Source organism: Ooceraea biroi, chromosome 3, assembly GCF_003672135.1.
Source record: "Ooceraea biroi isolate clonal line C1 chromosome 3, Obir_v5.4, whole genome shotgun sequence".
Taxonomy (NCBI): Eukaryota; Metazoa; Arthropoda; class Insecta; order Hymenoptera; family Formicidae; genus Ooceraea; species Ooceraea biroi.
The window spans coordinates 920859-947044 of NC_039508.1; the positions used below are offsets into that span (position 1 = coordinate 920859).

Here is a 26186-nt window from a genome sequence, read left to right on the forward strand (position 1 = left end):
TTTTATATTCATTTAATTCACGTGACGACAAGTGGTTTATGAATTTTTATGCAATTCTGCTGTCGCGCGCGAATGATAGAATATCTCCTGTAAAAAGTTTTTTTCATTTTCACATATCGCGAGGATCTGTCTTCGCCCATCATCTTTGACTTTCGAAAAGAACATTAATTAAAATTCCACTGTGATATTATAAAATAACTTGGAGAAAGTGTCGCGATATATTATTAAATATTCTAATCCAATTTCTCGAGACAGCTTCGTAAGAGGCGAATAATTTGTGTCGCCTCAGCGTGATTACCCTTAATTAATGCTAATTGAGAGCAGACTTTGCATAGCGCTGAATGTGACATAATTAGACGGTAGCAGGCAACGTTAGTCGTAAGTGACATTAATACGTAGCCAAGTTTTAAGGTTACAGCTGGGAACAGCTGGACGTAACGCAGGAATTAATTAACTTTATAATATATCTCGATTAAAATAAAATGGCAGAGAGGAAGCTAGATACAGAGATTGAGAGAGCTTTTTCAATGGATATTATATGCATATTTCCTCCGTGTCTCTTGTTTCATTGCGCTAAAACCGGTTAAGGTGAAACTTTAGCACCGCCGCGACGTTCGTATTCCCGAGATGTTTGCTGTACCACAATTCAAGTAAACTGATCGTTATTAAAGTTGGTGTACTTACCGAGAAATCATACTTTTACGAGAATCGATATTACGCCGCGCGAAAATTACGTCCGCACGATGAAATAACATCGAATGAGCAAAACACCGTAATCCAGAAGAAAGAAAAAAATAGAAATAGCCAACTACGCGATTCGCTTCGCGATTGCGATCCAAATCGCAAATCAGAATTCAACTAGCATCTCAAGTGCTGCATAAATTAGCAATTAACGCGACTCGGACAATTCCTGCTTCCGCGCAGATCGAAGGGAACACTGAGCGGCCAATTAAAAATTCATTACCGGCTCTTTCCCACGGAGCCTCTTAAAACCATCGCGGCGGCGGTCTGCACAAAAGAATCCGACAGAAGCTCGGTTCTCGGAGACGGCGCGATACGCGCAAATTGCGGCACAACATCGGCGTGTTGTCCGGAACAATCCTTGCCGGTAACGATCATGCGTCAGTTGCAGGGGATTTATTCGTCGTCGCCCGTACGAATATACAATTTAATTAAAAGCGGCGCGTTTAGCGCGGGGAAACGATATTCCCTCGAATCGCGTGCGAGCGAGTGCCGCTCCACCTCCGTAGAGATAAATCTTACACTCGAGCGTGACACATAAAGCTTCCCGCGCTTGGTCCCTTCCTCTCTTTCTCTCTCTTGCTCTTTCTCACGCGCGTCTTCCATCTCGTCAAATTTATATAATAATCTCGCACGACGAAAAATTCCCGCCGCTCCCATGAACGCCGCTCTCATCGTTTCCCGCAAGTATCGCCTTCGTTTTCCGCCGTCTACTCTCTTGCCTCTTCTACTCTTTTCTATCTTTTGAATTTTCAACAATTTCACAACGCCGTGGAGACGCCCAGTTTTCGAGCATTCCATTCGATATGATATGGTATTATTTGTTGAATTATAATATATATAACTATTACTTGTTGAAATTACAGCAGATGAGAAAAAAAGTAATTAAACTGACAGACACATGTTCACGACATTTGGGACAAGACTCCAAATTCGGGATCGCTTATATGCATTTAGAGATGGAGAACGTAAATGCGCTTACTTTTCGTAACTAGTTTGCGACATTAATTAACTTTTGACCACTATCTTGCGGTCGTTAAACATTTGGCGTATCGTAGTGCCACATTCGGAACATTCGCAAAGCTGCATCCTGTCGACTCACGAAATGCGAACACATCGACATTCCCGTTTACCAACGGCGTAGACTGGCTGTAAAAGTTAGCGAATCTGATAGCAGCCAGCTTCGTAAAACGTCTCCCGATTCGATTCCCGTATCTTTTACGACCGGACGACCTCTCGACTATCGTTCCAATTTCGAATCCTCTCAACGGGAACTTTCAAGATATGAGCATGGAAAAATTACCGAAAAATCTTATTACTCATGAAATTTGATTATTAATATCGCTAATAAAAGGAGCATGCTGCATGAAATATTAATTGAACATGAAACCTCAATTATTTTACTTAAATTAGTTTTCTGACTGTGAGATCATAAAAAAGTCGCAAGAATTATATATTTTATAGCAAAACTTTCTTTTACTTCATGAATGTCGTATTGATGTAACATATTATATATAATATTAATATTATGTTCTTATTGCAACATCCTCTCAACATTGAAAAGAATGCCAATCATAAAATCATTGGGAAAATCTCGTGTTTATCTCGCTACCACGTCCAATTGTCTTAACTACTCGTGCAATATCTCGTGGTGAAATGAGGGCTCTTCGAAATGCTTTCGTTGCCTTTACTCTTTCTCTATGAGACAGTAGATCCTCCTATCTCTTGTTCATAGTCTTCCCCTCTATCCAGGGACAATTAATACATTCTGGTCGTTTCGTCCCAACTGTCGACTTCCACCGGCATCGTATCGACTTTTCTCGTTTATCTCCGTCATGAAACTATAAACTGCGAGCCCCACGGCAGCAGTGAAAATTCTATTTCCCAGCGGAAAACACAGGTATTCTTAGCTGACGCTGCAACGTCGTAATGCACCCATTGGCGAATCGTTCTCCTCGAGCTTAGGATTACCGTATTAAAGCTATATTCATGTAATCCGATACCTTGAGCGAAAATCTTTTCTTATGAAGTTGCTCGTTAATACCGTAAAAATTATCGATGACTCCCGCAAGGGAGTCGCGTGGCTGAACGTAAAGTCGAGAGCAATCAAACGCGAATGCGTATCACAACGAAGTACTAATAACGTACGCGTAACACGTAATCTTAACAAATCTCAGTGTGCGCCACTCCTGCTTGTCCTCAAAGTTATTATCCTGCCGCTAGCTCGTAAATATATTTCTCAATTTACCCGCTTGGTATAAAGCGCCTCAGGATTGGCGGCAAGTGCGTAACGTTACTCCTTGTAAAACTTGAAGTAGATTTTTGCGCGGCAGAAAACTGAGTTAGCGTTAGTTTTGTCAGTGATCTTCCGTGTCGCGTTCCCGTTAAGAGAAAGTTGAAAAGAAAAAGTCCACGTTTCCCACGGAACAATGCTGTGTATCTATTTTCTGTCTCGGTTCTACGTTTCCCAAATTTTATTCGCAGATATACGTGTAAAAGATAACGTTCATAAGCAATCATCTTCTTCCTCACGGCTGCCTCGTGCAACATAAGCTGAATAATTTTTCCCGTTAAATCCAACGTATTAATTTATCACGGACTGCGGATTAAGATTACATTAATTATAAATATTCCCAAGCGTTATATTCCCAGATTTTGTATTAATATCCAATATTGATATTTTGTACTATCGCTGCTTTCAACGATGAAAAATGATTCTCTAAATTATTCCACCTGTATTATTATTCGCGATAAATAGACATGAAGGCAAAAATATGGATTATAATCTCTACAAATGTACACATGTATCACAAGCGACCTGAAATTTTAATTTATACAGCGCCGCTATTGATCATCGAACTGTTACGCTAATAATGAAATTATTGTGTTATTTTGCGTGGAACGCATGTGCACGGATATTAAAAAAAATATTTATTTGTCTCTTTTGTATGGAACGATACATCGGGAGTGTAAAAGCGACAGGATAATAGCGTCAGAAAACAGCAATGTTTTTTGGACAGTTAGCGATATGGAGCTATCAGAGCGATAAGCCATCTCGTTCCTCCATTAAATTCTATTCGTGCGAGTCAAGAATTTATTTCTACTATTTCAAGTACCGCTCGGTCGATTTGTTTTTGTTTAACGGCAATACGAACGATTATCGATTTCTGCATGCGTCAACGCACCCAATACCCAATTGCTTTACGTTATCCTGATAGTTGTATTATTGCTGGAATTGCAATTCTACCGCGCTTCGGTTGCACTAATTCTCTCGCTTAGAACACAGATACGATCTACATGCGCATGGAATTACAAATATATCTTTAATAAATCTTTTAGTGTTTGTTAATGCATGCATTTTCTACAATTTTCTTATTCAAAAGAAAAGAGAGACGTAAATCTCGATATTCATAAAATTAGTTTGATTTAATATTATTCATCGTCATACTCTGAAATGAAAATAAACTGATATAAAATAAACTGAAATGAATAATAAAATGAAAAATAATATTTATAACAAGAACACAGAACTTTTCTTTGTCTCATCTTACAACTTATCTTCTTGGTTCTTATTTCCTAAATCGGTTGAACGTTCAACAACTCGTTTCTGTAACAACAAGCGTAATTTCGCTGCTCTTCGCGATCAGACCTGACGACCGCCTAAGTGTTTCTCGATTTCTCCATTTCTCTCTAAAGTAGTATTTGTTACTACGGCCTTAAATGTCTGCTTGCTAGCGCTCGATATCGTTTATCGCTATTTTCCTCGTTGGTCCGCATCGTTTCGATGCGACTTTTATATCGCATGGAACACAGAGCAAAACTCGTATATTCACTTGTGCATGGAAATTCTTCCCATTTTATTTGCTAATCCGTTTCGTGTATTTAATATAATATCATAACGTAACGAAATTCGACTAAAAGAATGTAAAGAAGAGAGAAAATCAATTGCAGCAGAATCCTAAGCATATACGTGCAGTCTGATGATTTATACGTGCAGATCGCATGAATATTTTAGAAGCGCACCGCATATTTAAATAAATTCTCTTAGCGTACTTGCATTTCGCGAATCCACCCATATCCGGTAGTTTCCGTTATATTCAGCACATTCATGCGTAATACTTATTCATCGGCGGTGATATTGTGTAGCGTATTGATTTTCTAGCGAGGAGATTAATTTTTCCGGGTATCGGGTGGTCGGGCAGTGTCATCAACACAAAACATCCAATACATAACGCACATGAATAAAAAAAAACCGTTCGGCCTGAATGCGAGATTCCGCTACTAACATCAGAAAATCAATTTCCAGTTCAGCTATCGTCAATAATTCATGGAGCCGTGATTCAGCAAAATCCGAGCTGCCGCATACCGCGCGTATATGACCTTCGTGCATCGAGAAAAGCTCAATTTCTTGCGATACCTGAATTATGAATTCCGCGGACGCGTAGAAGTTTGGCGGCGTATAAGCACGGCGCCGTCGTCATAAATCACCGGCGTGAACCGATGTGATACGAAAAATCTAGCGGTATCGGTCCATCCAATTCGAATTACGTATAAGCGCGCAGTGTATCACCGTCGCGCCGTTTCCTATTTTGCCGGCTCAGGTAATACGGGCATAATATCTCACCAAGTGTAATATATTCTTATCTGACTACAATATATTTCTCGGTAGAATATCAGACTTCCTGCTAGGTGGTGGAGGCTAAGACTGCTCCGATGGCGGTGGCAAATGAGAGATGAGAGCGTCACGATGCGTGCATGCATCATATTGACGTATCAGTTTTTAAATCTCGCGTTGCGTAAAAACAATGGGAAATTCTTGACGAATCGCGCGTTGTTTTATGATCCCGTATAAATGTGAGTGGGTGAATTTATCACGGCGATACGTATGCACATGCACAATGTGTGTTTCATTTAATTCTTGAACCGAAGTGTGCATTTGCGCGATCATTGAGAGGCGCGCGTAATGCACATTTGCAATGTTGTGAAACGTTATCGTTCGCGGTACATATTAACGCGAAAGTTAAATCGAGCAAACGATATCGCGACGTAGCTAGTATTGCCGTTATTTCCAGTTTTGCGCAAACATTTGTACAAGTGTGTTGAATAGCGCGATAATTTTTGTAAACCCAACGAAAGTCAACTCGTTGGACAATATTGTGAAAATTAAACCATCCTACGCAAACGTGCCACATTACAGTTATGTGCCTGCTGTAAAAGAGAACAATTTTTTTATGTATATTTAAAGCGATGTAAGTAATTACAAAGTAACCTTTTTTTGTGAAAATTTTAATGGTTTGGTAATATATATTTATCTCTATATTTATATCAATTTTATATTTCTCTACCGTTCTCATATTCCGATTAATTAATTAATATATTGAATTATTAATGAAAATCAAAATTACAAACTGAAATTAGAATTATACGTGTTTTACTTAAACGTTCCTCGTAAATTCAACGTTATTAGTGTAATTTGCATCAAAGCGACATGTTTTAAAGCATCCCTTTTAAAAAATAAAACTTTTGTATGCGAGACTAACGTTATACAGGCGCAGTAAGTGGAATTACAATCATAACACATCCCTTGAAAGTTATTTTGCAGCGAGAATAAAAACTTGAAACGACGGCAAACACGAGACAGATATTATAGCGACGTTTCCCTTTAAAGTCCTCCAGTCGAATTAATCACAGAAGTTTGCCGGAAGTAATAACGGTACTGCGACCACTTTATTTATTCTTGATATCGAGCATCGATTGAAGGTACCATGGACCCCAATGGCATCGTAATAAAAAATAAGAGTAATGTTACACATTACATCGAGACGTTCGCCTTTATTGAGTTCTGGAGTATTAGGAAACGTTGTGGGAATAATCTGGTAATTCACAATAAACGGAGATTACGTGAAAAGCCTCGGTACGCGAATTTATCGCATATTATCGGTATACGTGCAAACGTTATCTCCGTGAAAAATATTACGTATTATTTTACTGCATATATTTAAGAGTATTTAATCCTGCTTAATTAATCGTCTATTAAGCCGGTAATTTCATACTCATTTATAATTATGAGCGATTCATGTACCACCGAGAGTAACATAATATCATAAATGTTACGGGAAAGTAGATAATTGATACGTCGATGGAGTGTACTCCGGCAAACGTTTAACATTAAGCTACATTAGAGTCACTACTACTGCTACAACTGCAATATGGTGCCGTAATACGCGTACGAATTGATAGGACAGATGTATTGATAAGGAATGCTACTAAATTTTCAGCCGCATTGTTGTCTCAAATATCTAGATTTGATAATTAGATGTGCCACGAGCTGTATTATATTTATACGTGTTTACTAGCTCATCCTGTTTCTCTCTGTCTTGCTTAACTTTCCACTCAAAATGCATTGATTTTATAATTTTGCAACATTACGTGCATCAACGTGTCCGTAATGTTGTAAGAACCACAATATTGTAAAAAAGATAATGTGCACTTTTCTTGTAGTGCTTTCCGATTTGCTAATGTTGAATATTTTTCGCATTCGCTACTCTTGAGCGAGCGAGCCGGATGAGAGGGTCGTTAGCTCGCGTTGGCACGGAAGAGACTAGACAGGGATCTTATCTACGGATGCTGGGCACCGATCCAGTCTTTCGTCTAGACGAGGGGTCAACTATAATATATGGTTCGATAAAGTTTTCTTTACTTTCGTGAACTCTTATTCAATATTCGTCAGCAAAATTTTCTCTCACTAAACCGCGATACGCTTGCTACAGCGAATGCTCAATTACAAAAGTCATAGGAAAATTTATTTTCAGTATAATATCGATATGCCTTTTTATATTAGGTATATAACTTTTTGTCGATGGATGCAGAAATTAGAAATTAAATAATTGAACATTAAATAATTCGATTAGAATGCGATACAAAGTGATTATGTGCAAAAAGTGCAGAAAAGGCGAACTCTACATTTGCGAGAGTGCTTTCTATGCAGTTGGATTTCGAGTACTTCCTTCGCTTTTGAATACTTGAGTGCCACTCACCGACACAAACACACCTTATCAACGTTAGTATTACTATACATTGCTACTATTACTACTTCTTTTATTCTTGCGGAACATTTTTATTTGTAATGTCATTCTCTTTTTCGAGATGCTATCGTTTGAAGTGCTTATTGCTTTAAAGGAATAAGTAGCTTGGTAATATCGAACTGAGTTTTTTCCATGATTTTTACCGGTTTTCGAGAAATTGCAGTATACGACGACAAGCAAACCTGATAAATATTTAGTTGGATATACATTTTGTATTGAGATCAACGTTATAATTTCACACAATTAAATGCTATTTATGTACATCGGGAACAACAGGTGTCGCGTCTATACGTCGCGTTTTACACGACAAATTAATTGAGAGTAATGAATTACCTCGCGGAATACGAGATACGTGATCTGTATAATATACGTCGAACACGCTGAAGTGGCATTGAAACTCAAGTTTCAAAATACATGGTAGCAGATAATATCATCTTATAATGCGTTAGAGTCCGAAACATTGATTTAAACGGTCGGAATAAATTTCTTCGTAGTCTATTATCGTATAAAGAAATCCATTTCGTGGCTGGTCCTTCGTAAAAAACTTCCTCTCAAACTAGCCTCCTCCCACGCGGACATTATTAACAAAGAAGATCCAGATTTCGCAGTGTCGAAACTTTGGTCTATCTTTCCGACAAGCCATCCTCGTTCATTGTCTCATCGACACTGTGATAGAACAAAAAAGAGAACGGAAAATAGAAGTCCCCAAATTAAACTTTTGCATGGGGACAATGGAAAGCTATCTGGGTACACGCGTCGAAAGAGACTACCATCGAGAACAATTCCCCGGCTATATTCATAGCAAAAGAGATGGAAGCACGAAAATATGTGAGAACGAATCGACAACGTCAAATTACTTTGCTTGTCACTTCTGAATTACTTACGTTTCTACAAGATGTTTAATAGTAGAACGATATTCATTGTTCAAGATTAAATATCTTCTTTATTGAATTTTAATTAATGTAGATATCACTCCAAAACTTTAACGTGAAATGAACTGAAAGACACAATATTATTACGATATTATTACGATGTCTCATTTTCTCATCCGACAAGTTGATCGAAAGCTTCTCAATTACTAATTACTATGAAAAATGTACGAGCGCCGCAACATTTTTATTGAAGAATAATTGATTATGTGAACTAACTAAAGAAGAGCCATTAAAGAATAATATGATAGAAACGAGTCATCCTTTATAATCAATCAGAAAGATACACAGATAAGGAAAACCAAACATAAAACTAATTGAAGTTCACTTTTTGTTGCGTTTGAAGAAAAATGAGAAACGCTGTGCAAGAAACGTTTGCGCGTAGGAAATGTGCCCCTTACCTAATAACGGATTCAATTACGCGGGTATCCGGGTCCGTGTACTCGACTTTGCCATGATGTACAGCGCAATGTAAAATTTAAAAGTGACGCGTACCAAGACTCCTAACCGCCTCATGACTTGTGGTTTCCGTTTCGGCGTTATGGTAGCCATACTAACCGGTTTCGGTCGGAAACGGGACACCTCGTTCTCTCCAGGGAAATGTCTAAAAACGACCTGACGTCGCTCGCTTGCCCGCCTCTCCCTCCGTATATATATCCGCTGCCCAAACGTTTTCTGACGAAGCTTGCCTTCCGCTTTGCGTAAAAAATGCATTCCCGCGCGTATCCGTATAATCTTGACTCATCTAACGATATAATTTATAAAAGAGAAACGTCGTTCATATTTTTTTACTCTGTCATGGTTACTTTATTCCGCCGCGTTTAAGTCTGTTCCAAAAACAGGGAATTACTCACTGCTTCAAATTAACGTTATACATAAATCTTTATTATTTTTTTCAGTTTTAGATCTATATATATATTAATTTTACATTGTATAATAATATAAATATATAAACGCTCACACTAATTTTCACGTGCATATATATACACGTACATCACATGTCAGGTCGATGATCGGTGCCAAGCGGGTGTATAACGTGTAGCTCGCTCAGAAATTGTATCAGAATAAAGGCGAAGTAGATGGAATACAAGAGACCGCCGTAGGAGCGACGTGCGACAGCTCCCGTAATGTTCAAGTAAATTATGGTAGCCACAAGCGAGCACAGGAGGAAAGCTAGGCAACCAGGTGCCATATCACTGATCCTGATCTTCGTCTGTTGTTCAGGATCGGCAGCGGCAGCGATGCCGTAAGTCAACCCTAGTCCCAGTAGAGTGTTAAACATCGGTCCGCCGAAGCAAGCTGCATATCCCATGCGTGGAAATCCTTGTCTCGCGATGGTGGTATTCGATATGAGATCTGGAAAGTTTCAGATTACCATGCATAGATGCTGTAACAAAACGCAGAACTATTGCTAACAAACTGAACATTAACTTGAGAGAACATCGGACGTTATTAAAGAAGCATGATATAATTCGGGAAACCGAAAGCTGTCACGTCGCTGCAAGATACTGTCATCGCGGTTATGATGCGTTAACTTCTCGCGTCGGTTTCCCGCGTTCAGAAATTCGATGTAACAAAGTTTTATCACGTCGACTGTTCTCGGTGAAAATGCACACCGTCTTCAAGCACTTTGAAAGAAGCATTTTTCACACGACTCACCCCCAATGCTGTTTCCCCAAGCAAGAAAGGTGATGCCCAGCATGGCGTCAGATATGCTGCACGCGTATCCTATGCATTGGAGTACCGCCATGACCTCCCCGGCCACCAAATAAACCGTCAACATGCCAGCCAAAAATCCCAAGAACGCGAACAGCTGAAATTAATGGAATAATTTTGCTTCATCATTGGCGCTAGTCGAATATTGGAGCCTTCCGTAATACGCCTTTTGCAGCTATCATAACTCGTGACCTACTTGCAACGAGTAGTGTCCGCTCGCGAGGAAAAAAAAGTTATACTCACATTATGGAACTTTGGTACACGGTCCACGTGGGTCGTTACAAATACAATTACTCCAGTTACGGTGCCGACAACGAGGAATATCGCCATTACTGGCACGTTGCCAACAGTCGTTCGCCAAACTGCAACAGAACAGTTAAAACGAAATTGAAGTTGAATGGTGTCGGTTGATGTCGTCAAGTGTCGATATCGCGATCATACGTTATTGGCCAACTAGAAAGCGACAAACGCTTCTGTACGTTATCGTTCAAAGTTACATTTTGCGAGAAAACACACACGATATAAATGCTGGAAGGCCGAAGGCGGTAACTCGGCGGCAACTTCGATGTCTTGCCCGAACAATGTAAAATAGATTATATCATCTCGAATGAGTTTTCATAAGAGTATATGTAACTGTTGCAATATACCGTTATAAGCACCAGAAGATAAATGAGGCTCTAACCGTTTAATAGAAATAGCACGATTGTGGGTGTCACGCAAAGCTGAAAGCAATTCAGCAATTTTGACCACCCTCTCTTTTCTGCGGTAGGACTCACGACTGGTATAAACAGCTGCAGCAAAATCATGAAGGGTGAACGTATAACCAAGACGATCTTAAGCAATCTACTCGACTTCTCCCAATCTTCTCTGCTGATCGGATTGACGTCGTAGAAAAATTCCCTGAAGAGACCTTTCGGTCGGTCGGAAACGTAGTCGCTAATTTCCGGACTCAACTGGACGGGATCGCCCCGTATTGTGGATCTCTCTATCTCCGTTGCGATAGCTACATCTAACTTACACAAACATACAGTGAATAGAAAATATACTTGCTTCATCTTTTTCAGTAGAAATGACAAACTCGTCGTATATATTGGATAAATAATTGGAGGAAATACTTTGCTTTCTATTTCGTGTAAAATTATCTCGTAAAAGATTGGACGTACAAATGCTTTTATACGTATTATGAATATGTAGCAACATCAAAGCAACATTTTTTAAAAAAGTCAAATTATATATGTGAAATAGAGAATGATTTTACGTAACACGCGAGTAGATTAACACATTTTTATGAGGACAAGTAATTGCTGCACTTTATGTATAACAAAAAAACGCACAATTATGAGGAAAAATTTTGAAAAAATTAAACTTTTGAAAAATTTAAAAAAGATAAAAGCATGGATATGTGCGATCAGTCGTAAAAAGAACGCCCGGTACCTAACTTGGCACGTAAGCCAAAAGGTCGGCTTCTAACGGGAATCTTGGGAATGGCGTCTGTGTCCCTGTTCGCCAAGTAAGTATGCAGGACGTCTGGATCGGGTACACTTGGGATCCTGGCTGAAAGTACATAAGAATGTTCTTTGGAAAGGAGATCGATACTTAGCACCGCGAAAATTTTCTGTAGGCGGTAAGGAAGAAGTCGGTCATCTTTCTTCTCATTTCTATGGCGGATTCAAGGATTATGAAGAGATTTTTCGTTGTAGAATGGAGATAGTTTTCGAATGCATGCTGAGCATAAAATTTCTGGCGCGGAGTTATCTTAAGAATGCATTTTCCGCGGAAGTTAGACCTCCCTCCCTCCCCTATAGAGACAAATATATAGTTTTATTTATACTCGAGAAACGTTGTTTACGCAAACGTGTAGTTTTTCAGAATTACAGGATTCCTGAAGTTCCAGTTTATTATTCGAGATTCTTGAATGCAATAGTAAAGACTCCCGCGCGCGTTATTTTTTTTTTCGTACATCGAAAAACCTCGCAACGTACTTTTTAGATTCTCTTCCCTGGTGTCATACATCTGCATTATCACGACTGCCACGATGAACAGCACGTAGACCAGAATAAAGCCTGCAATTAAAATGTATCAGCATTAAGAAGTATTAATATAGCTCGACTTGCACTGTTATTTCCCTACACGCACCATTAAGGGATAATTAACGGTCTATGTAATATTCTTATGTAATATTATGTAATAGTATTTCATGAAAAATACAACTTGGAGGATGATACACGTTCTATTTTTAATTAAAAGAAAGTTTCAATACATCTATGCATGATAATGAAAATAATAAAACTTGTTCCAAAAGCTCATAATAAAACAAACGATAAGTGAATGCGCGTACCGAGTATGAGCGCAAACTGTCCATTTCTGCGCGAAGCGTTTTATTCATTTATGTATTTACAGTTACATTAAAATCGGCGTCCGACAGAAGAATTATTAAGTATCTAAATGAAATCGAGTTTCTGTCGGTTTGTCTATTTATTATTGCATCGCGCAATATGAAAAAAAAGAGGAAAACGAGGAAAAAGAGGACGCATCAAGATATCGAACGACTTTATGCGTGGCTTAATAACAGCCGCCGCCTATGCCGCTTTGCGCTGGCGCAAAATTATTTCCATGGACTTTATCCATTGCAGCAATAATCCCTGCTTTCCCAGAAACGGATTCCTTGCCGCAGAATCCCGCAAAAATTCATCGACAGTCAGATTGCAAGCCCAGCTGGCAGGTGGTGGTGAGAGGCAAAGGGGGAGAGACTGTGGCGTAGCTTAATTAAATTCGCAGAAGAATTATCGTTATTCCGAAATGAAACCACTTATGGCTTCCCGCAGATAAACTTTCTCGCTCATTGCGACGTGTCTGATCTCGCATGTGAAATATTGAGAAATTTACTAAACGCGCGGTGTAATAAAAGTATTACAGTTTAACCACTTCGCTTTATTAAATTATATTGCAACATATATGAAATCGCAAAATCACGCAAACGGAACATCTATTTTTATTGCATATGCAGTAAAGTAATGCGAAATAATCAACATCCGAAAAGAAGATTCAGGAATCTATTCACGCGGCGACGGATAAGAATCAACTAATATTGTTTTATCGAATTTAGATACAAATAGTAGACGTACTTACGGCCTCCCAGAGGTAAACCATTTCATCCCACACCACGAAGCTTATCCAGCACACAGAGATGATATAAAAACAGGCGTCTCTCATGAGAGATCCGAGCGAAACTTTAAAGGGCTTAATTATCGCCACGGAACCGGCAATCATCGAAGTTACGAAGACACCCGCGCCGATTAATTCGGTGAACATTATTATCGCACCGTCGCCTCCCGACACGAGGGACGTGAAGATGTCAGGCGCACCGTTTCCGAATGCCAATATCGTCACTCCTGCTATGTTATCCGATAGACGCATTACGCTGGCTATTACCGCCAACGCCGGACAAAAACTGGAATAAAAATATCACAGTGATTCATTTACAGTGTTTATTCGTATCGGACGTTGCGGTATTCGCGTCACGATTAAATCCTTATTCAGCAATGCCTCAAATAACCGTAACGCGAACGTAGAAAATGCGGTCTCGGAGATGCGCTCCCAACTGCGACAAAATGCGACGGGAATTCCGATTTTCCAGATTCCCAGTTACCGTTACTGGGTACACTTCAGCGTGGCAATCTGCCATTCTGCTCTGATATTTGTAAAACGCGGAAAAATAGGGAAATGTTCGTTTATCATTTTGGAAGAAACCGCTCCATAGAATCTAGACGCTTGAAATACGGGGAAACGTGAATCTTTCGGTTATTGGCTTGGTTAGCTGCCAGAAGTCAAAATTCGTTGTAGTTATGTAATCATCTGTATTCCGTTTTCATCAGAATTCAACTTGGTTGAAAACCACAATTTCGGTAGCAATAAAACACACAATTTTATTTTACTTCGCATTGTGTTGTCAAGCTGTATTTCTTGCAATAATATCGTATACTGGAATGATACGCAATACAAAATGGTCGATCGAGATTTGATGAATGTGAAATCACAGATAAATATACTTTTGTTCGGAGATTCCGACTGGAAATGATCTATAAACATTTCCATGTCCGCTAGACGTCCATCAGCATAAATCAACTTACAAATTATCCGCTGTGCTGCCCAAGATCAGGAACAAATAGAACAGCCACAAAAGCACGAGGCTCAAACCGCCGGCTAACGTCGCTGCGTTTTCAGATTTAAAGTAGCAAAACAGCAATATCGTGTACTGTATCATCGAGTCCGAGTAGCAGTCTTCGGTATTGCTCACCCACTCGCAACGCTCCTCGGCAGAAACTTGCCAAACGTACGAGCAATCATCCTGAAAAAAAGATTCGACGAAGAACTCGACTGCAAGTACGCAGATTGCAAGGGATGTCGATAACAATTCACCTCCCGTATGGGCAGATGCCCGTGTCTTAAAAAAGATCTCTGTATTTGCGACCTCATGTTCGGATGTTCGAAAAGCATAAAAGCGCAACGGGCCGATATGTAACCTATATTTGGCGTATTTGCCTTTCACGGATCCGTTCGATCGTTGCCTATTCAAGCAGACGCGCGAGCGAAACTTCAAGCGATATAGACAGAAAGCTGTCACACACGTAGCGCATGCGGTGGGCGCAGTTCGAAACGTAAATTCAATATGACGCACACACAAAAGGAATTCTTGACAATGACATACGCGCGCGTAATGGAAGATAGTCGGTACATTGATCAACGAGAAAATTCCGGCAATGAATAATACTTCGCGATCGCGTGTAATTTGAGGTATCGCAGCTCTTTTATTTGTGACGATGGACGTAATATTAAGTGTACTATGGCGAAATCGCCTCGCGCGAATCCAAGTGACAATTAAGAGAGATCGCGGTCTTTAGTTATAATCAGACGAAACTGCTGACGACGCGACACGTCTCGTTCCATGAAAAAAAGAAAGATACTCGGTCGTTGGCTTCTCTTGGCTGCAAGGGTGCGCGCTCAAGGATGTCACTACTCGACAACGAGGTGAGACTGAACAGGTACACTCATCCACACTCGTCTGATAACAACGAGGGGCTCATTAGACGCGGAGTGTCCCTTCTTCCCTTCCGCCCCATTTCTGTCCATGACGAGGCGATGAAAAAAAGAAGGAAAAAAAAGGAGAAAAAAAAGGAACGCCAGGGAGAGGAAAACTCTCGACAAACGTATACGCCGTCATCGCGCGATATTATATCGACACTTATTCGATATTATTGTCAGCTTACGATAATGAAAATTCAATGATGTGTCGGCGAGTGCGCGGCGACAGTTTGTTAGACCCATTATTACAAACTGAGAGCGTCCGCAGTTATCAGTTTCATGGGAGAATACTCACGGATAAAAGAACACGGAACCAAAATGGTTCCTCTCCAAAAGCTTGCCAAAGATAATTTAATTGGTTTATAAAGCTGATGATTGTTATCAGTATACACATATAATGATATCATCGTATCATCTGTTCTCAATATTTAGAATATCAAGTGGAATGTGCAGAATATATGTACATTATTAAAATGAACTAAATTAATTATGGAATAATCGATGACACATTTTAATAATTTTGCTAATTACTTTGAGCTCTCAAATGTTTTATCGAATATCATCCATCAAATTGTAACTCTTCGAAATTACAACGAATATAAAAATAATAATTTAAATTACGAAGAAATACTAATTTTTAAATATTATATTGTATAACCAGAAATTTAATGACATTTTGGAAAATCGTCGTTCAAAATAAGAATAATACGTCAGTTCTGTATGCGCGTTTATTATTATCTAGTAAAACTACAGTTAGTTTAACAGCGCGTTAACGAGCAACCTTGGAAAGAGCTTTATAAATCTTGCTTATCAGATATACGCAGCGAATTCGCAGAAACGGTAAATCAGCTGGTTAGGCAAGGTCCGAACAATGATAAGAACCATAATAAATTAGGTTTACAAGAGATTTGGGGTATTTTAGCATAAAATTGTAGGAGCCACTTCTAACGCGGGCACTTGATCGCGTAAATTACCGCGACGAAAGGTCATAGAAGAACTCGCGCTGACGTCGATCAGTCTATCTCTCCTATTGTTGGCCACTTCCTAACAATTTTCCATTAAGCCCACCTTTCAGCAGCAGCGTACTTCACCGTAATTGCCAACTTCAGCAAATTGTCATTTATCGCCAGACTTCTTTTGTGCTGCTTTCGCTCTAAACACTTTATTGAATTGCATTCACAGAGCACAAAGGAGCCAACGGCTTTACCCCAATTTATACTGCGCTTTTATTCTCCCTACGAGAGCCGAGCGCGCCCGCTTGGCTTTTCCGGTTTCCTGTTTTGGCTCTCTGTGCCGCCAGCACATTTATAATAAAGCGCGTGAGTGATATAAGGCTAGAATATGCAAAAGCTTCTTTCCGTGGTATAAGACGACTCTTACAATTAATGTAACGGCGTGCCAGTATTGTGTTGTTGAAACCGAGTGTGTACGAGTGTACATACTCGGTTATGCTCGAGCTGCTTGCCGTGTGTTTCGGTGAATAATTCATAGCGGAGATAAAACAAAGGCTCGTTATAAATGTTAAAATTACGATGCAATTTATCTCTATTATCGCGATTGAAACGACCGCTTCAAAGGATCCGTAGAATCAGTTCCCCACGAGAATCAGAGTTTGATTTTCCGCGAATTAAAAAGTTTTCCTAAATACTTATTCAAATTATTACATCGAGCATTCTCGTCGAAAATCTCGCGTGGTACATCTACGTATTTCGACCAGCATTCGAATATAGCATCACGGTTCGTTTAATAATATCGGTATGCAAGCCAATGTGTAAATGGTGTTCCGATATTTTTGTTAGTTGCACCATCTCGCTTTACTCGAGGTGGTTATATATCTGGTACAAAAACTAAGAGTATGCTCATACATGCATCGGTTCCTACAAATTCAACAACATGGAGATGGCTCGTGCAAACATATTGCTCCCTAACAATATAAAGTATCCACTTCGTCATGAAACATTCGCTTTTATCGACTACATCAAACTTTCTATTACTTGGTCTTGAGAGACATAATTTGATCAATGAGCTGCAAATAAGCACGAAATCAAATTATAATTTAGATTACGCAAATTGAAGTTTGTACTTCTTAATTTATAAAATTCAATTTGCATCGCGTCGTCTTTCCACTGTAGAACTCCGTAAAAAGCCGTACCAAGCTGTATTTATTACGTCGAGCTATGTTAAGCTATATTAGGATTGCGAGTAACGAAGGAGAAAGCTCAATTAATCCGAGACTACGGTGGTACGTCTGACAATTACTGACAGTCTCCTAATAACTTGTTGAAACGGATGCTCCTGATAGGTGTCTGCGGTATCAATAATTCTTTTTCTCTTCTTACCAAATATATATATATATATATATATATATATATATATATATTTGGTAAGAAGAGAAAAAGAATATATAATTCTTATATATATAAGAATTTCCTTCTTTTTCTTTCTTTAATGCTTCAATCGATCCAGTCGATATGTACAGATAATATTGAACGTAATACAGGACCAATGGAACCTTTACAAGTATTATATATAATCAAGTTATAAACAATTTATATACTAGAGAAATAATCAATTTTTTTAATTTAACATTATAACGCTTTTATAGTATCAATTTCTTAAGTAATTCATATCACATACTTTTCAATGGTTTATTGAAAAATTGATTTCTGTATTAAAATATTTTGTCATAAGGTTACTATTTTATCTTTTTATCAGTAATAATATCTATTTTCCGTTTAGAAAATAACAGACCGAGTAATGTACGAATCAAGTAACGTACAACCAAGTAAATTAACCAAAACAGAAGTATTGTTATGAACGTTAATGTTAAAACCACGTCCAGCAGTAAATACTGGTACCACGTTAATTCTGTCGCTGTCGTCTTCAAAACGTCCGCATCGTGACGAAGTGTATGTTCTATCCAGTAAACAGCTTCTTCTAGTGGTGGCACCAGATAATCTCTAAACTGAATGGAAGCCTTTCGTGCTGTTTCCGTGTAACTGCAAAATATGTAAATCAAGTGATAATGCTACTTGGCAGCAAAAAGAAAAAGATAAAAACATGCACCTTGTTAAACGTTACGTAATTACTGTAACAAGGATATTAGATAAAATCTTTTGCACTCTAATCTTAATCGGATCTTGCTTTCAGAGAATCGTGAACTGGAATATAACTAGAAAATTTAATATTAATCTTTTGGAAAATGTCCAGGAAAACAATATGCTGGAAAGAACATGGTGTCAAATTCTCAGCAGGATCGTTAATCTTACAGTAGCACGCGCGAGTTCTGCACGTATTTCATATAGAAATTTTAATCTTTTGAAAAAGAAGGTTACCTGTTGTTCGATAACAGTTCGTTTAAGCTACTTGATAGCTGTTCGTATGAAAGCTGTCGGAAATTCAACCGCAGTGCCAGTCCCTTTTCCTCGAAGTAGGCCATGTTCAAGTGCTGATCGCCGAAGAGAGGTATTCCTAAGATCGGCACCCCACAGTAAACCGCTTCCTGTGACCCGAGCAACCCTCCGTGAGTGATGAAGAGTCGCGTATTCGGGTGGCCTAGACATTTTATGATAAACGGACGCTTACTATCTTTGCTCTGGCGACGTATACATTTACATAGTATTATAAAGCAACCTCGCAAACAGAGATTGAGTGCAACCGTCAGCTTCTATAAATAACAACAATTTGCAAAACATTAGCTTCTTGCACTCTTTGCTTTACCTTGAGTGAATTCTTTACATTATCATCTCTCCATCTGCTGCATGTGAAGCTTCGTTCTTATCGTTGTCTCATAATTAATGAGGCGGATTTGAATAATTTCCTTCAATCCTTCATTTTAAAGATGGGAGATTACCGCGAGTAACAATGTGCGGACTTCTGGATAGTGCATTTAAAATTTAACCACAAAAAACGGAGCCGTAGTAGCGGACAAAACGCAGTAATAAGGATAACGAGGTTGATTGCATAATATAACGAAAATGGAATTTCATGAAAAGCGTTGGTCACGCAGCGGCGGTTTAGGGGCAAAACGAGCGAATATCTGAAAATAATTTGTTCCCTTTAGGTATATGCGGACAGCACCCTCGTAAAAATGGAAAAAACAGGACGAGCCGTGTGTGTCTGCGAATGAATGTAGAATGCATGAATTGTGCACAGGATACTTCTATGTAGGTGTTACAGCTATTTTCGTCCGTTGCATTTCTAAAACAATTGCTTATTTGCAAATCATGAAATGCCGCCATGTAAAATGTCACGTGAAAAACAAAAGCATTCCGCACAATCGAAATACAAAATCAAACGACGATCATTAAATCGCTGTCGCGCTCTAGCAAATATAAAATACGGGCGCCTTTACAAGCGTATGCTTTGTCCAATTTAAACCCAATTTTTCTGCTTCTATCCCCGTTCTTGTTTTATTCATCTTGCATACCATTGCAGAGATTCCGCCTGACATATATATATATATATGTATATATGACGGACATTGACGGGCACTACTTTAATAATAACGGGCGGTAAATTTGTAATGATCATTAAAAGCCGTTCAATATTTGCGCAAATTGACCTGCGGATTATTTAACGATAATGTAAACTTGAAATGGGTTTTATACGATCGCCGGATAATGATATCGCAATAAATAAATGATTCGCTCAGTGGTACGGCAATACGCATTATTCCCTCTGCGTGAGTACGTTCGTAGGTGGATACGTGGGCATGCCACTACCAAATACCATACCGACAATGGCGTGGTCGGCGAGGGACTAGAGTGAGATCGAGTTTATTGAAAATTCTGAATACAGGATAAAATGAAAAGAAATTCATGCGCGAATTAAAACATATAACTATTTCCGAGAACGGCGATTTTTAATTAATCCAACAGTTCTTGTCGATTGCGATAGCTGCATTCTCAATTGTATTTAATAAATCAATAGCGCTACATGTTGTATTATTAAAAACTCTTACTCCTTTTTATGATACAGATAGGAAAAGCAGATCTTGTGTACAATTATGAAAGCACTTGAAAAATAGTAAGCCAGATCGGATTTTTGCGATATTATTTAAGACATCTACATTCAAGTTACGACATGACTCTATGATGGTCGAGAATTAAACACTTTATTCAATAAAACTCGTTTCTTACGTAACTTCAAAGCGGACGAGGAAAGCGTGCGGGATAAAACGGAATCAAAACGCTTGAAAAGTTTTTCCAATCGTCTTCGACGTCCGATTCGACATCTCCACTCCATTATCTCGGAGTTCCTCGACGTCCGGTGTAATGCGGGGGAGTGTTCTTTCCGTGACCTTCGCGGATAAGCTTCTTTCGACGTTTAATCCCGCGCAGAAACAAAAAAGATATACGTACACAATACGGAGAGTTGTGGCGCCCATTCGATGCACTTAACGTTTCCCGGCAGCGGGGGCATTCTCCCTTCGGCGCACTTCCACAGTATTTGCTGCGGTACTTGCTCGAATGCCCGGTAAAGGGCGGCAAACACCTGGCTTGGTATAGTGGACGGGTCTATTTGCGATCCCAGACTAAAGTAAATAACGCCGTTCCTGCCGTGAGAGTCCAGATAATCCCGGAGATCCACGGGCAGTGGCTTCGGGCCTGATATCGGAATATGAATACCTCCGATTTCCTTAAATCCAGGCGCGAAAGGACGCGGCGTGCTCACGGCCGGATGGCCGTTCGTCAGGATCAACGATATCCTGGACCGGAGGACACCGAAGTCGGGCAAATCGTAACCGAAGTGCTTTCTCGCGATCTCATAACTCGGCCCATCGGAAACTGTCCTGCGGATTTAGGGTACCTGCGGTTAGCTATTCAATCGATGAGTCGTTTGACGTGATTGAACTGTACGACGTGAATCTGCACCCTTCATTTAATAGTCGACATTTTAGAGTTTGGCAGATTCGTCGTCGCTATGATCATTACGAGTATAAATCTTTATTACAATCTATAGAGATAGGTTTATATCAAAAAGGAAAATATGCGGATCGTACGCATCGCATATGTACGTGGTAGTCAAAAATTCCGGACATATCTGTGACATTCCGATAAGTCTAAACGAAATTTCGTGTCTCACCGCGCACCGCATACCGAATTCGCGCGAGCTAAAAACAGCGTCACCGAATGCCGGAATTTCTAACAGCAATTTGGGAATGAATTCCGCGCATCCTCTTCCATACCTATAAATCAGCTTGGTGATCAGTAGACCCACCGTATTAATCGACCTTTCAAGAAAACTCATTCGCCCGGTATAAGGGCTGAACCAGTTAGGGATGTAGCTCGGATTCTCAGGATTCCTGAGGACCTCGTTCGACCACGGTAGCGCGACGCTGCTGATGGCGCCAACTACTTTGGGTATACTCAAAGCATGGGCGATACCCAAGAAGCAGTCGGTGGCAAAAATCTCAATGATGAGCATGTCGAAGCGCTCCCTCGTCTCGATAATCCTCTTCACTTTCGGATGGTTCAGCACGGGCTCGCAAATTTCCACGCCGAGGTATCGGGTCACGTATCTAATATTCTGCAAAATCGTGAACTCCCCGAAGTCGCTGAACGGTACGCTGCTGACCAGGCTCGGCAGAGTGGACGAAACATCTACGTCGGTGAAGTTGGCCAGGCGGGTCCTCTGAGGGAAGTGCGTCACCGCGACAATCTCATGACCTCTTGCAGAGAGCCTCTTCAGCAGTGGCTCGTACACGTTGTAGTGGCTCTTCGCTTGGAAGGGAAATATCGCCAGTATCCTGGCTCCATCGACCGCAACGAGCAAACAGGCGATCACGGCCAACGACGTCACCGTAATCTTCATCGTGTGTCTAGGGCACGCGTACGGTCAACTTCGGATCATTAATCTCCCCGTTCGCGGATCGTTAATCAAAAATATATCTATGTGAGATTGAATCGATCATTGCGAAGAGAGCGCGAGACAATCTTTTTCTAAGCCGGAGAACGTTAATGATCTTTCTTCTGGAAATATTCCGTTACATGAAACACAAAAAATTATAATAATTCAATTATTTTTGTTAAATGCTCTCGAAGTGCTCAGTAAAAATCCATCACAGAAATCTTTGCTTTCACATAGTATTCTGTGGTACACACTTTTCTCGCACTGATCGATTCAGACACTGCAGATCTTTCACTTGTAGACACGCGGCTGTATTCTTGTTAAGACATTATCTAACACTGAGGCGATATTAACTCCGCTCGCCTGGCTGATTACATAGAGGATAGTTTCTTGCGGATCTACTTACTATGAAGTAGGAGAAACTCGGTGTAACTGTAAACGAGCCTATCGGTGCAAGGTTGCATTCCTTGCTACTACTTCCGCTTCTATTAACAGCGACAGCCGTAGCCTCGACATATGCATCACGCGGAATTTTATATGCAGTTGGAATTATATAAGGTGTACACACTGTAGCGTTTGAAATCCACGTTGAATAAGCATTAGCCGTGTAATAGAGTAATGTTTTAAAAAGAAAGATAAGGCTAAATATAAATATATGCATAAATGTCATACTCGTGGCATTATGCTTGCTATATATATACATTAAAAAAACCTTATAAAGGTGAAAAAAGTACGCCAAGTACATAAAAAATCTCACCTTGTACGCAACAAAAGTTTAAAATGCTATTTATAAAAATCAAAACTAAATATGAAATTAATAGTTAACTAGCCAAGTACCTCGAAGCAATTCAGTTTGAGTATTTTATCCAAATGTTTTCCATGCATACTCTCTTATCACATGACGACATTGAAGTACTTGGCGTGCCCGTGTCGCAGTGGTCATGTCTTCTTCTAAATATCTTTTAAAAGTCTTATAAATTTGTACAGCATCTTGATTTGTATTTTGTATCTTGATTTTCAATAATGACTCACAAATCTTGTTAGAAATAAAATGAACACATTTACAGTTTTGCAGACTAAGAAAGTGATTATAAATACCTCTTTTCATTACTTAGTCGATACACATAATTTACATGTAAAGTACAGATTATAGGTAGGACAACATGTTTTAATGCAACTCGGGCACGCCAATTACTTCAATGTCGTCATGTGATAAGAGAGTATGCATGGAAAATATTTGGATAAAATACTCAAACTGAATTGCTTCGAGGTACTTCCCAGATAGCACACATAGTTCTACGAATATTCTTATGGAGTGCAAATGTTCTTAATTTCAGAATATTCGAATTGAATCGAATTCTATAATGATACGTAGAATGTTACAATTAGATATCGTATATTCATAATAAAGAAGAATGTTTATAGAATATTCTTCGTGAACGTTTTTAGAATATTCGTTCAGAACGATTTTAGAATATTCATCGAGTTTATGTATTGCACATTGTGTATAACGTTACAATGTTTTATATATAATTATATATGGATCTGTATTTGTCTAATATATAATTATATATAAGCCTTGCATCATGTATAAATATACATAAACACAAGTATGATTCAGATGCATTCATATATAATTGTATATGATTCTATATAAACTAGGAATATGTGTTTTCGCTCCGCACCGCTATGTGGTGCACGCGTCGAGTTCTTACTCGACGTTAAGATTTAACTTGACAGTAATATAATAAAGTTAATATACATGCCTTGGCATATTAATTTTTTTGAGAATTTTTACTGCTTGCGGCACAGAGACTCCCAGGGATGTCCATGTAGTTCACGCACGCAAGCAATTTGAAGTTTGAAAACTTCGGACTTCAGATTATAATAAATAATATATTTTACTACTTACATATATTTAATAATATACAAATATATATACAGGGTGGTCCACTTAAATCGATCTATGTGTATGTAAATATTTATGATCGTGAAATGCTTTCGCAGTTCAGTTCATTTCCTGAGCTTCTCGATATCAGAGTTTAAATATGACTGATTATACAAAAGAGGAAAGAATAAAAATGCTTCTTATTTACGGTGAAAGCGGAAGAAGCTCTACAGAGGCGCAGAGAATGTACGGCCAAAGATACCCTGAAAAGCGTTTACCGTCTCGCGCTGCTTTTGACCGTCTTATTAAAACATTTCGTGAAACTGGAAGTGTTTGTTCACGTAAGAAAATGCGACCTCGTTTGCAAACTAATGAACCAACAGAAGTTACTGTTTTGGCTGCGGTGGCAAATAATCCACATATCAGTTCTCGACAAATACAAAGAAATACTGGTATTTCCAAGACAAGTATTTTACGCATTCTTAAACGCCACTCATTTCATCCATATCACATTGCATTGCATTAAGAACTTCATGGAAATGATTTTATTAATCGAATAGAATTTTGTCAATGGGCGCTACAACAGTTGGAGGTCAATGAATTCTTCTTCAACAGAATATTGTTACCGATGAATCAACTTTCACTAACCATGGACAAGTAAATAGAAGAAATATTCACTATTGGTCCGTTGAAAATCCAAGGTGGCTTCGACAAGTAGAACGTCAACGTCCATGGAGTCTTAATGTATGGTGTGGTGTTTTACACAATCGAATCATTGGCCCTTTCTTTATTGATGGTACATTAAATGGTCAAAAATATGTTGATTTTTTGTCCCAACAATTACCAAACTTATTGGAAGAGGTGCCGTTAGAAACTCGTTTACAAATGTGGTATCAGCATGGTGGTTGTCCGGCTCATAATGCACATGTTGCACGTACAGTTTTACACGAAATGTTTCCGGAACATTGAATAGGAAGAGGACATATCAGTTGGCCAGCACGTTCTCCTGATATGAATCCTTTAGACTTTTTTGTGGGGAATGTTAAAGAACACTGTTTACAATGATGTACCAACTACACAAGAGAACATGAGAGAGCGCATTTTAAATGTATGTGCTAGTATAAATTCAGAAATGATAGAAAGGGTAAGAGTATCATTTGTGCATCGTATTAGAAAATGTATTGAAGTCGGAGGACATCATTTCGAACACCTCCTTAAATAAATTTTTGTGTTGAAGAGCATAAAGTTTGATTTTTCTGTTTCCCGCGTTCAAGATCATTTAAAGGTCATGTTGTCATAGGGGTCGTTGAACTCCTCTCGATGTTGGCTATAAAATTGCGCAAACAAAACTATGTAGTTCCATTTAAAAACATTATCTTGACCTTTGAATCTCCGAAAAAAATAGCCTTGAAAAAATTTTTGTTCTGTCATCATGATAGCCCCTTCGAACGGTGCAACTTTTTCCTTAGACATTTTTTCGTATCATCAAAAACAAGTGAAATATCTAAGATGATCGATTTAAGTGGGCCATCCTGTATATATATATATCATATTCATTTATATATAAGCATATCTATTTATATATGGACAAAAATGATATATAATTTTGTATAACCAGTTTTGTCTGATTATATATAAAAAATTTTTTACCGGGATATTCCTAGAATATTTATTGAATATTCTATAAATATGCATAGTTATTATACAGAATATTCGATAGATTATTCTACTCACATTCAAAAAAGATTTATAATAGTGCCATTCGAATGTCCTACGAACATAAGATAAATATATAAAAATGACTTATGAAATATTCCAAATATTCTTCAAGAATATTCTTAAAACGTTCATAGGAATATCTTGTGCTATCTGGGTTGGCTAGTTAACTATTGA

At 38.8% G+C, this 26186-nt stretch overlaps 2 protein-coding genes across 4 annotated transcripts; both read right to left on the minus strand.

Annotated features, from left to right (window-relative positions):
- Positions 1 to 9641: 9641 nt before the first annotated feature.
- On the minus strand, positions 9642 to 13938 carry LOC105277419 (mitochondrial sodium/calcium exchanger protein). The gene is made up of 5 exons (XM_020031066.2): positions 13597 to 13938; positions 12454 to 12534; positions 10715 to 10833; positions 10415 to 10568; positions 9642 to 10111 (listed from the first exon to the last, which is right to left on the minus strand). The coding sequence occupies exons 1-5, from the start codon at positions 13886 to 13888 to the stop codon at positions 9750 to 9752; spliced, it is 1008 nt and encodes a 335-aa protein (XP_019886625.1). The 5' UTR covers positions 13889 to 13938; the 3' UTR covers positions 9642 to 9749.
- Positions 13939 to 14081: 143 nt separating this feature from the next.
- Positions 14082 to 22791, minus strand: LOC105277417 (UDP-glucuronosyltransferase 2C1). 3 transcript variants are annotated; one of them, XM_026968373.1, is made up of 6 exons: positions 21744 to 22791; positions 20917 to 21347; positions 18889 to 19108; positions 18390 to 18552; positions 18057 to 18065; positions 14082 to 14819 (listed from the first exon to the last, which is right to left on the minus strand). In XM_026968373.1, exons 1-6 carry the CDS (start codon positions 22367 to 22369, stop codon positions 14598 to 14600), a joined length of 1671 nt encoding a protein of 556 aa, XP_026824174.1. In that variant the 5' UTR covers positions 22370 to 22791; the 3' UTR covers positions 14082 to 14597. The 3 variants fall into 3 exon arrangements, with proteins under 3 accessions (XP_026824174.1, XP_011334069.2, XP_026824173.1); XM_011335767.3 differs by lacking the exon at positions 14082 to 14819 and having other exon boundaries at positions 17983 to 18552; positions 21744 to 22376; positions 22660 to 22776; XM_026968372.1 differs by lacking the exon at positions 14082 to 14819 and having other exon boundaries at positions 17983 to 18552; positions 21744 to 22527; positions 22660 to 22776.
- Positions 22792 to 26186: the final 3395 nt, after the last annotated feature.

Bases quoted from the DNA above. Each gene is read 5' to 3' on its own strand.
- LOC105277419 (XM_020031066.2), bottom strand. From the start codon at position 13,888: ATGCGTCTATCGGATAACATAGCAGGAGTGACGATATTGGCATTCGGA. The intron at 10,834-12,453 runs GTACGTTGCGAG...GTTCTGTTGCAG, and splicing joins CAGGGAAGAGAATCTAAAAA to TTTGGCGAACGACTGTTGGC. The intron at 10,569-10,714 runs GTGAGTATAACT...CATTAATTTCAG, and splicing joins GTGTACCAAAGTTCCATAAT to CTGTTCGCGTTCTTGGGATT.
- LOC105277417 (XM_026968373.1), bottom strand. From the start codon at position 22,369: ATGAAGATTACGGTGACGTCGTTGGCCGTGATCGCCTGTTTGCTCGTT. The intron at 19,109-20,916 runs GTACGTATATCT...TAAAATGTCTAG, and splicing joins GCCACAACTCTCCGTATTGT to GCCACCCGAATACGCGACTC. The intron at 18,553-18,888 runs GTAACCTTCTTT...CATATTTTGCAG, and splicing joins GAACTGTTATCGAACAACAG to TTACACGGAAACAGCACGAA.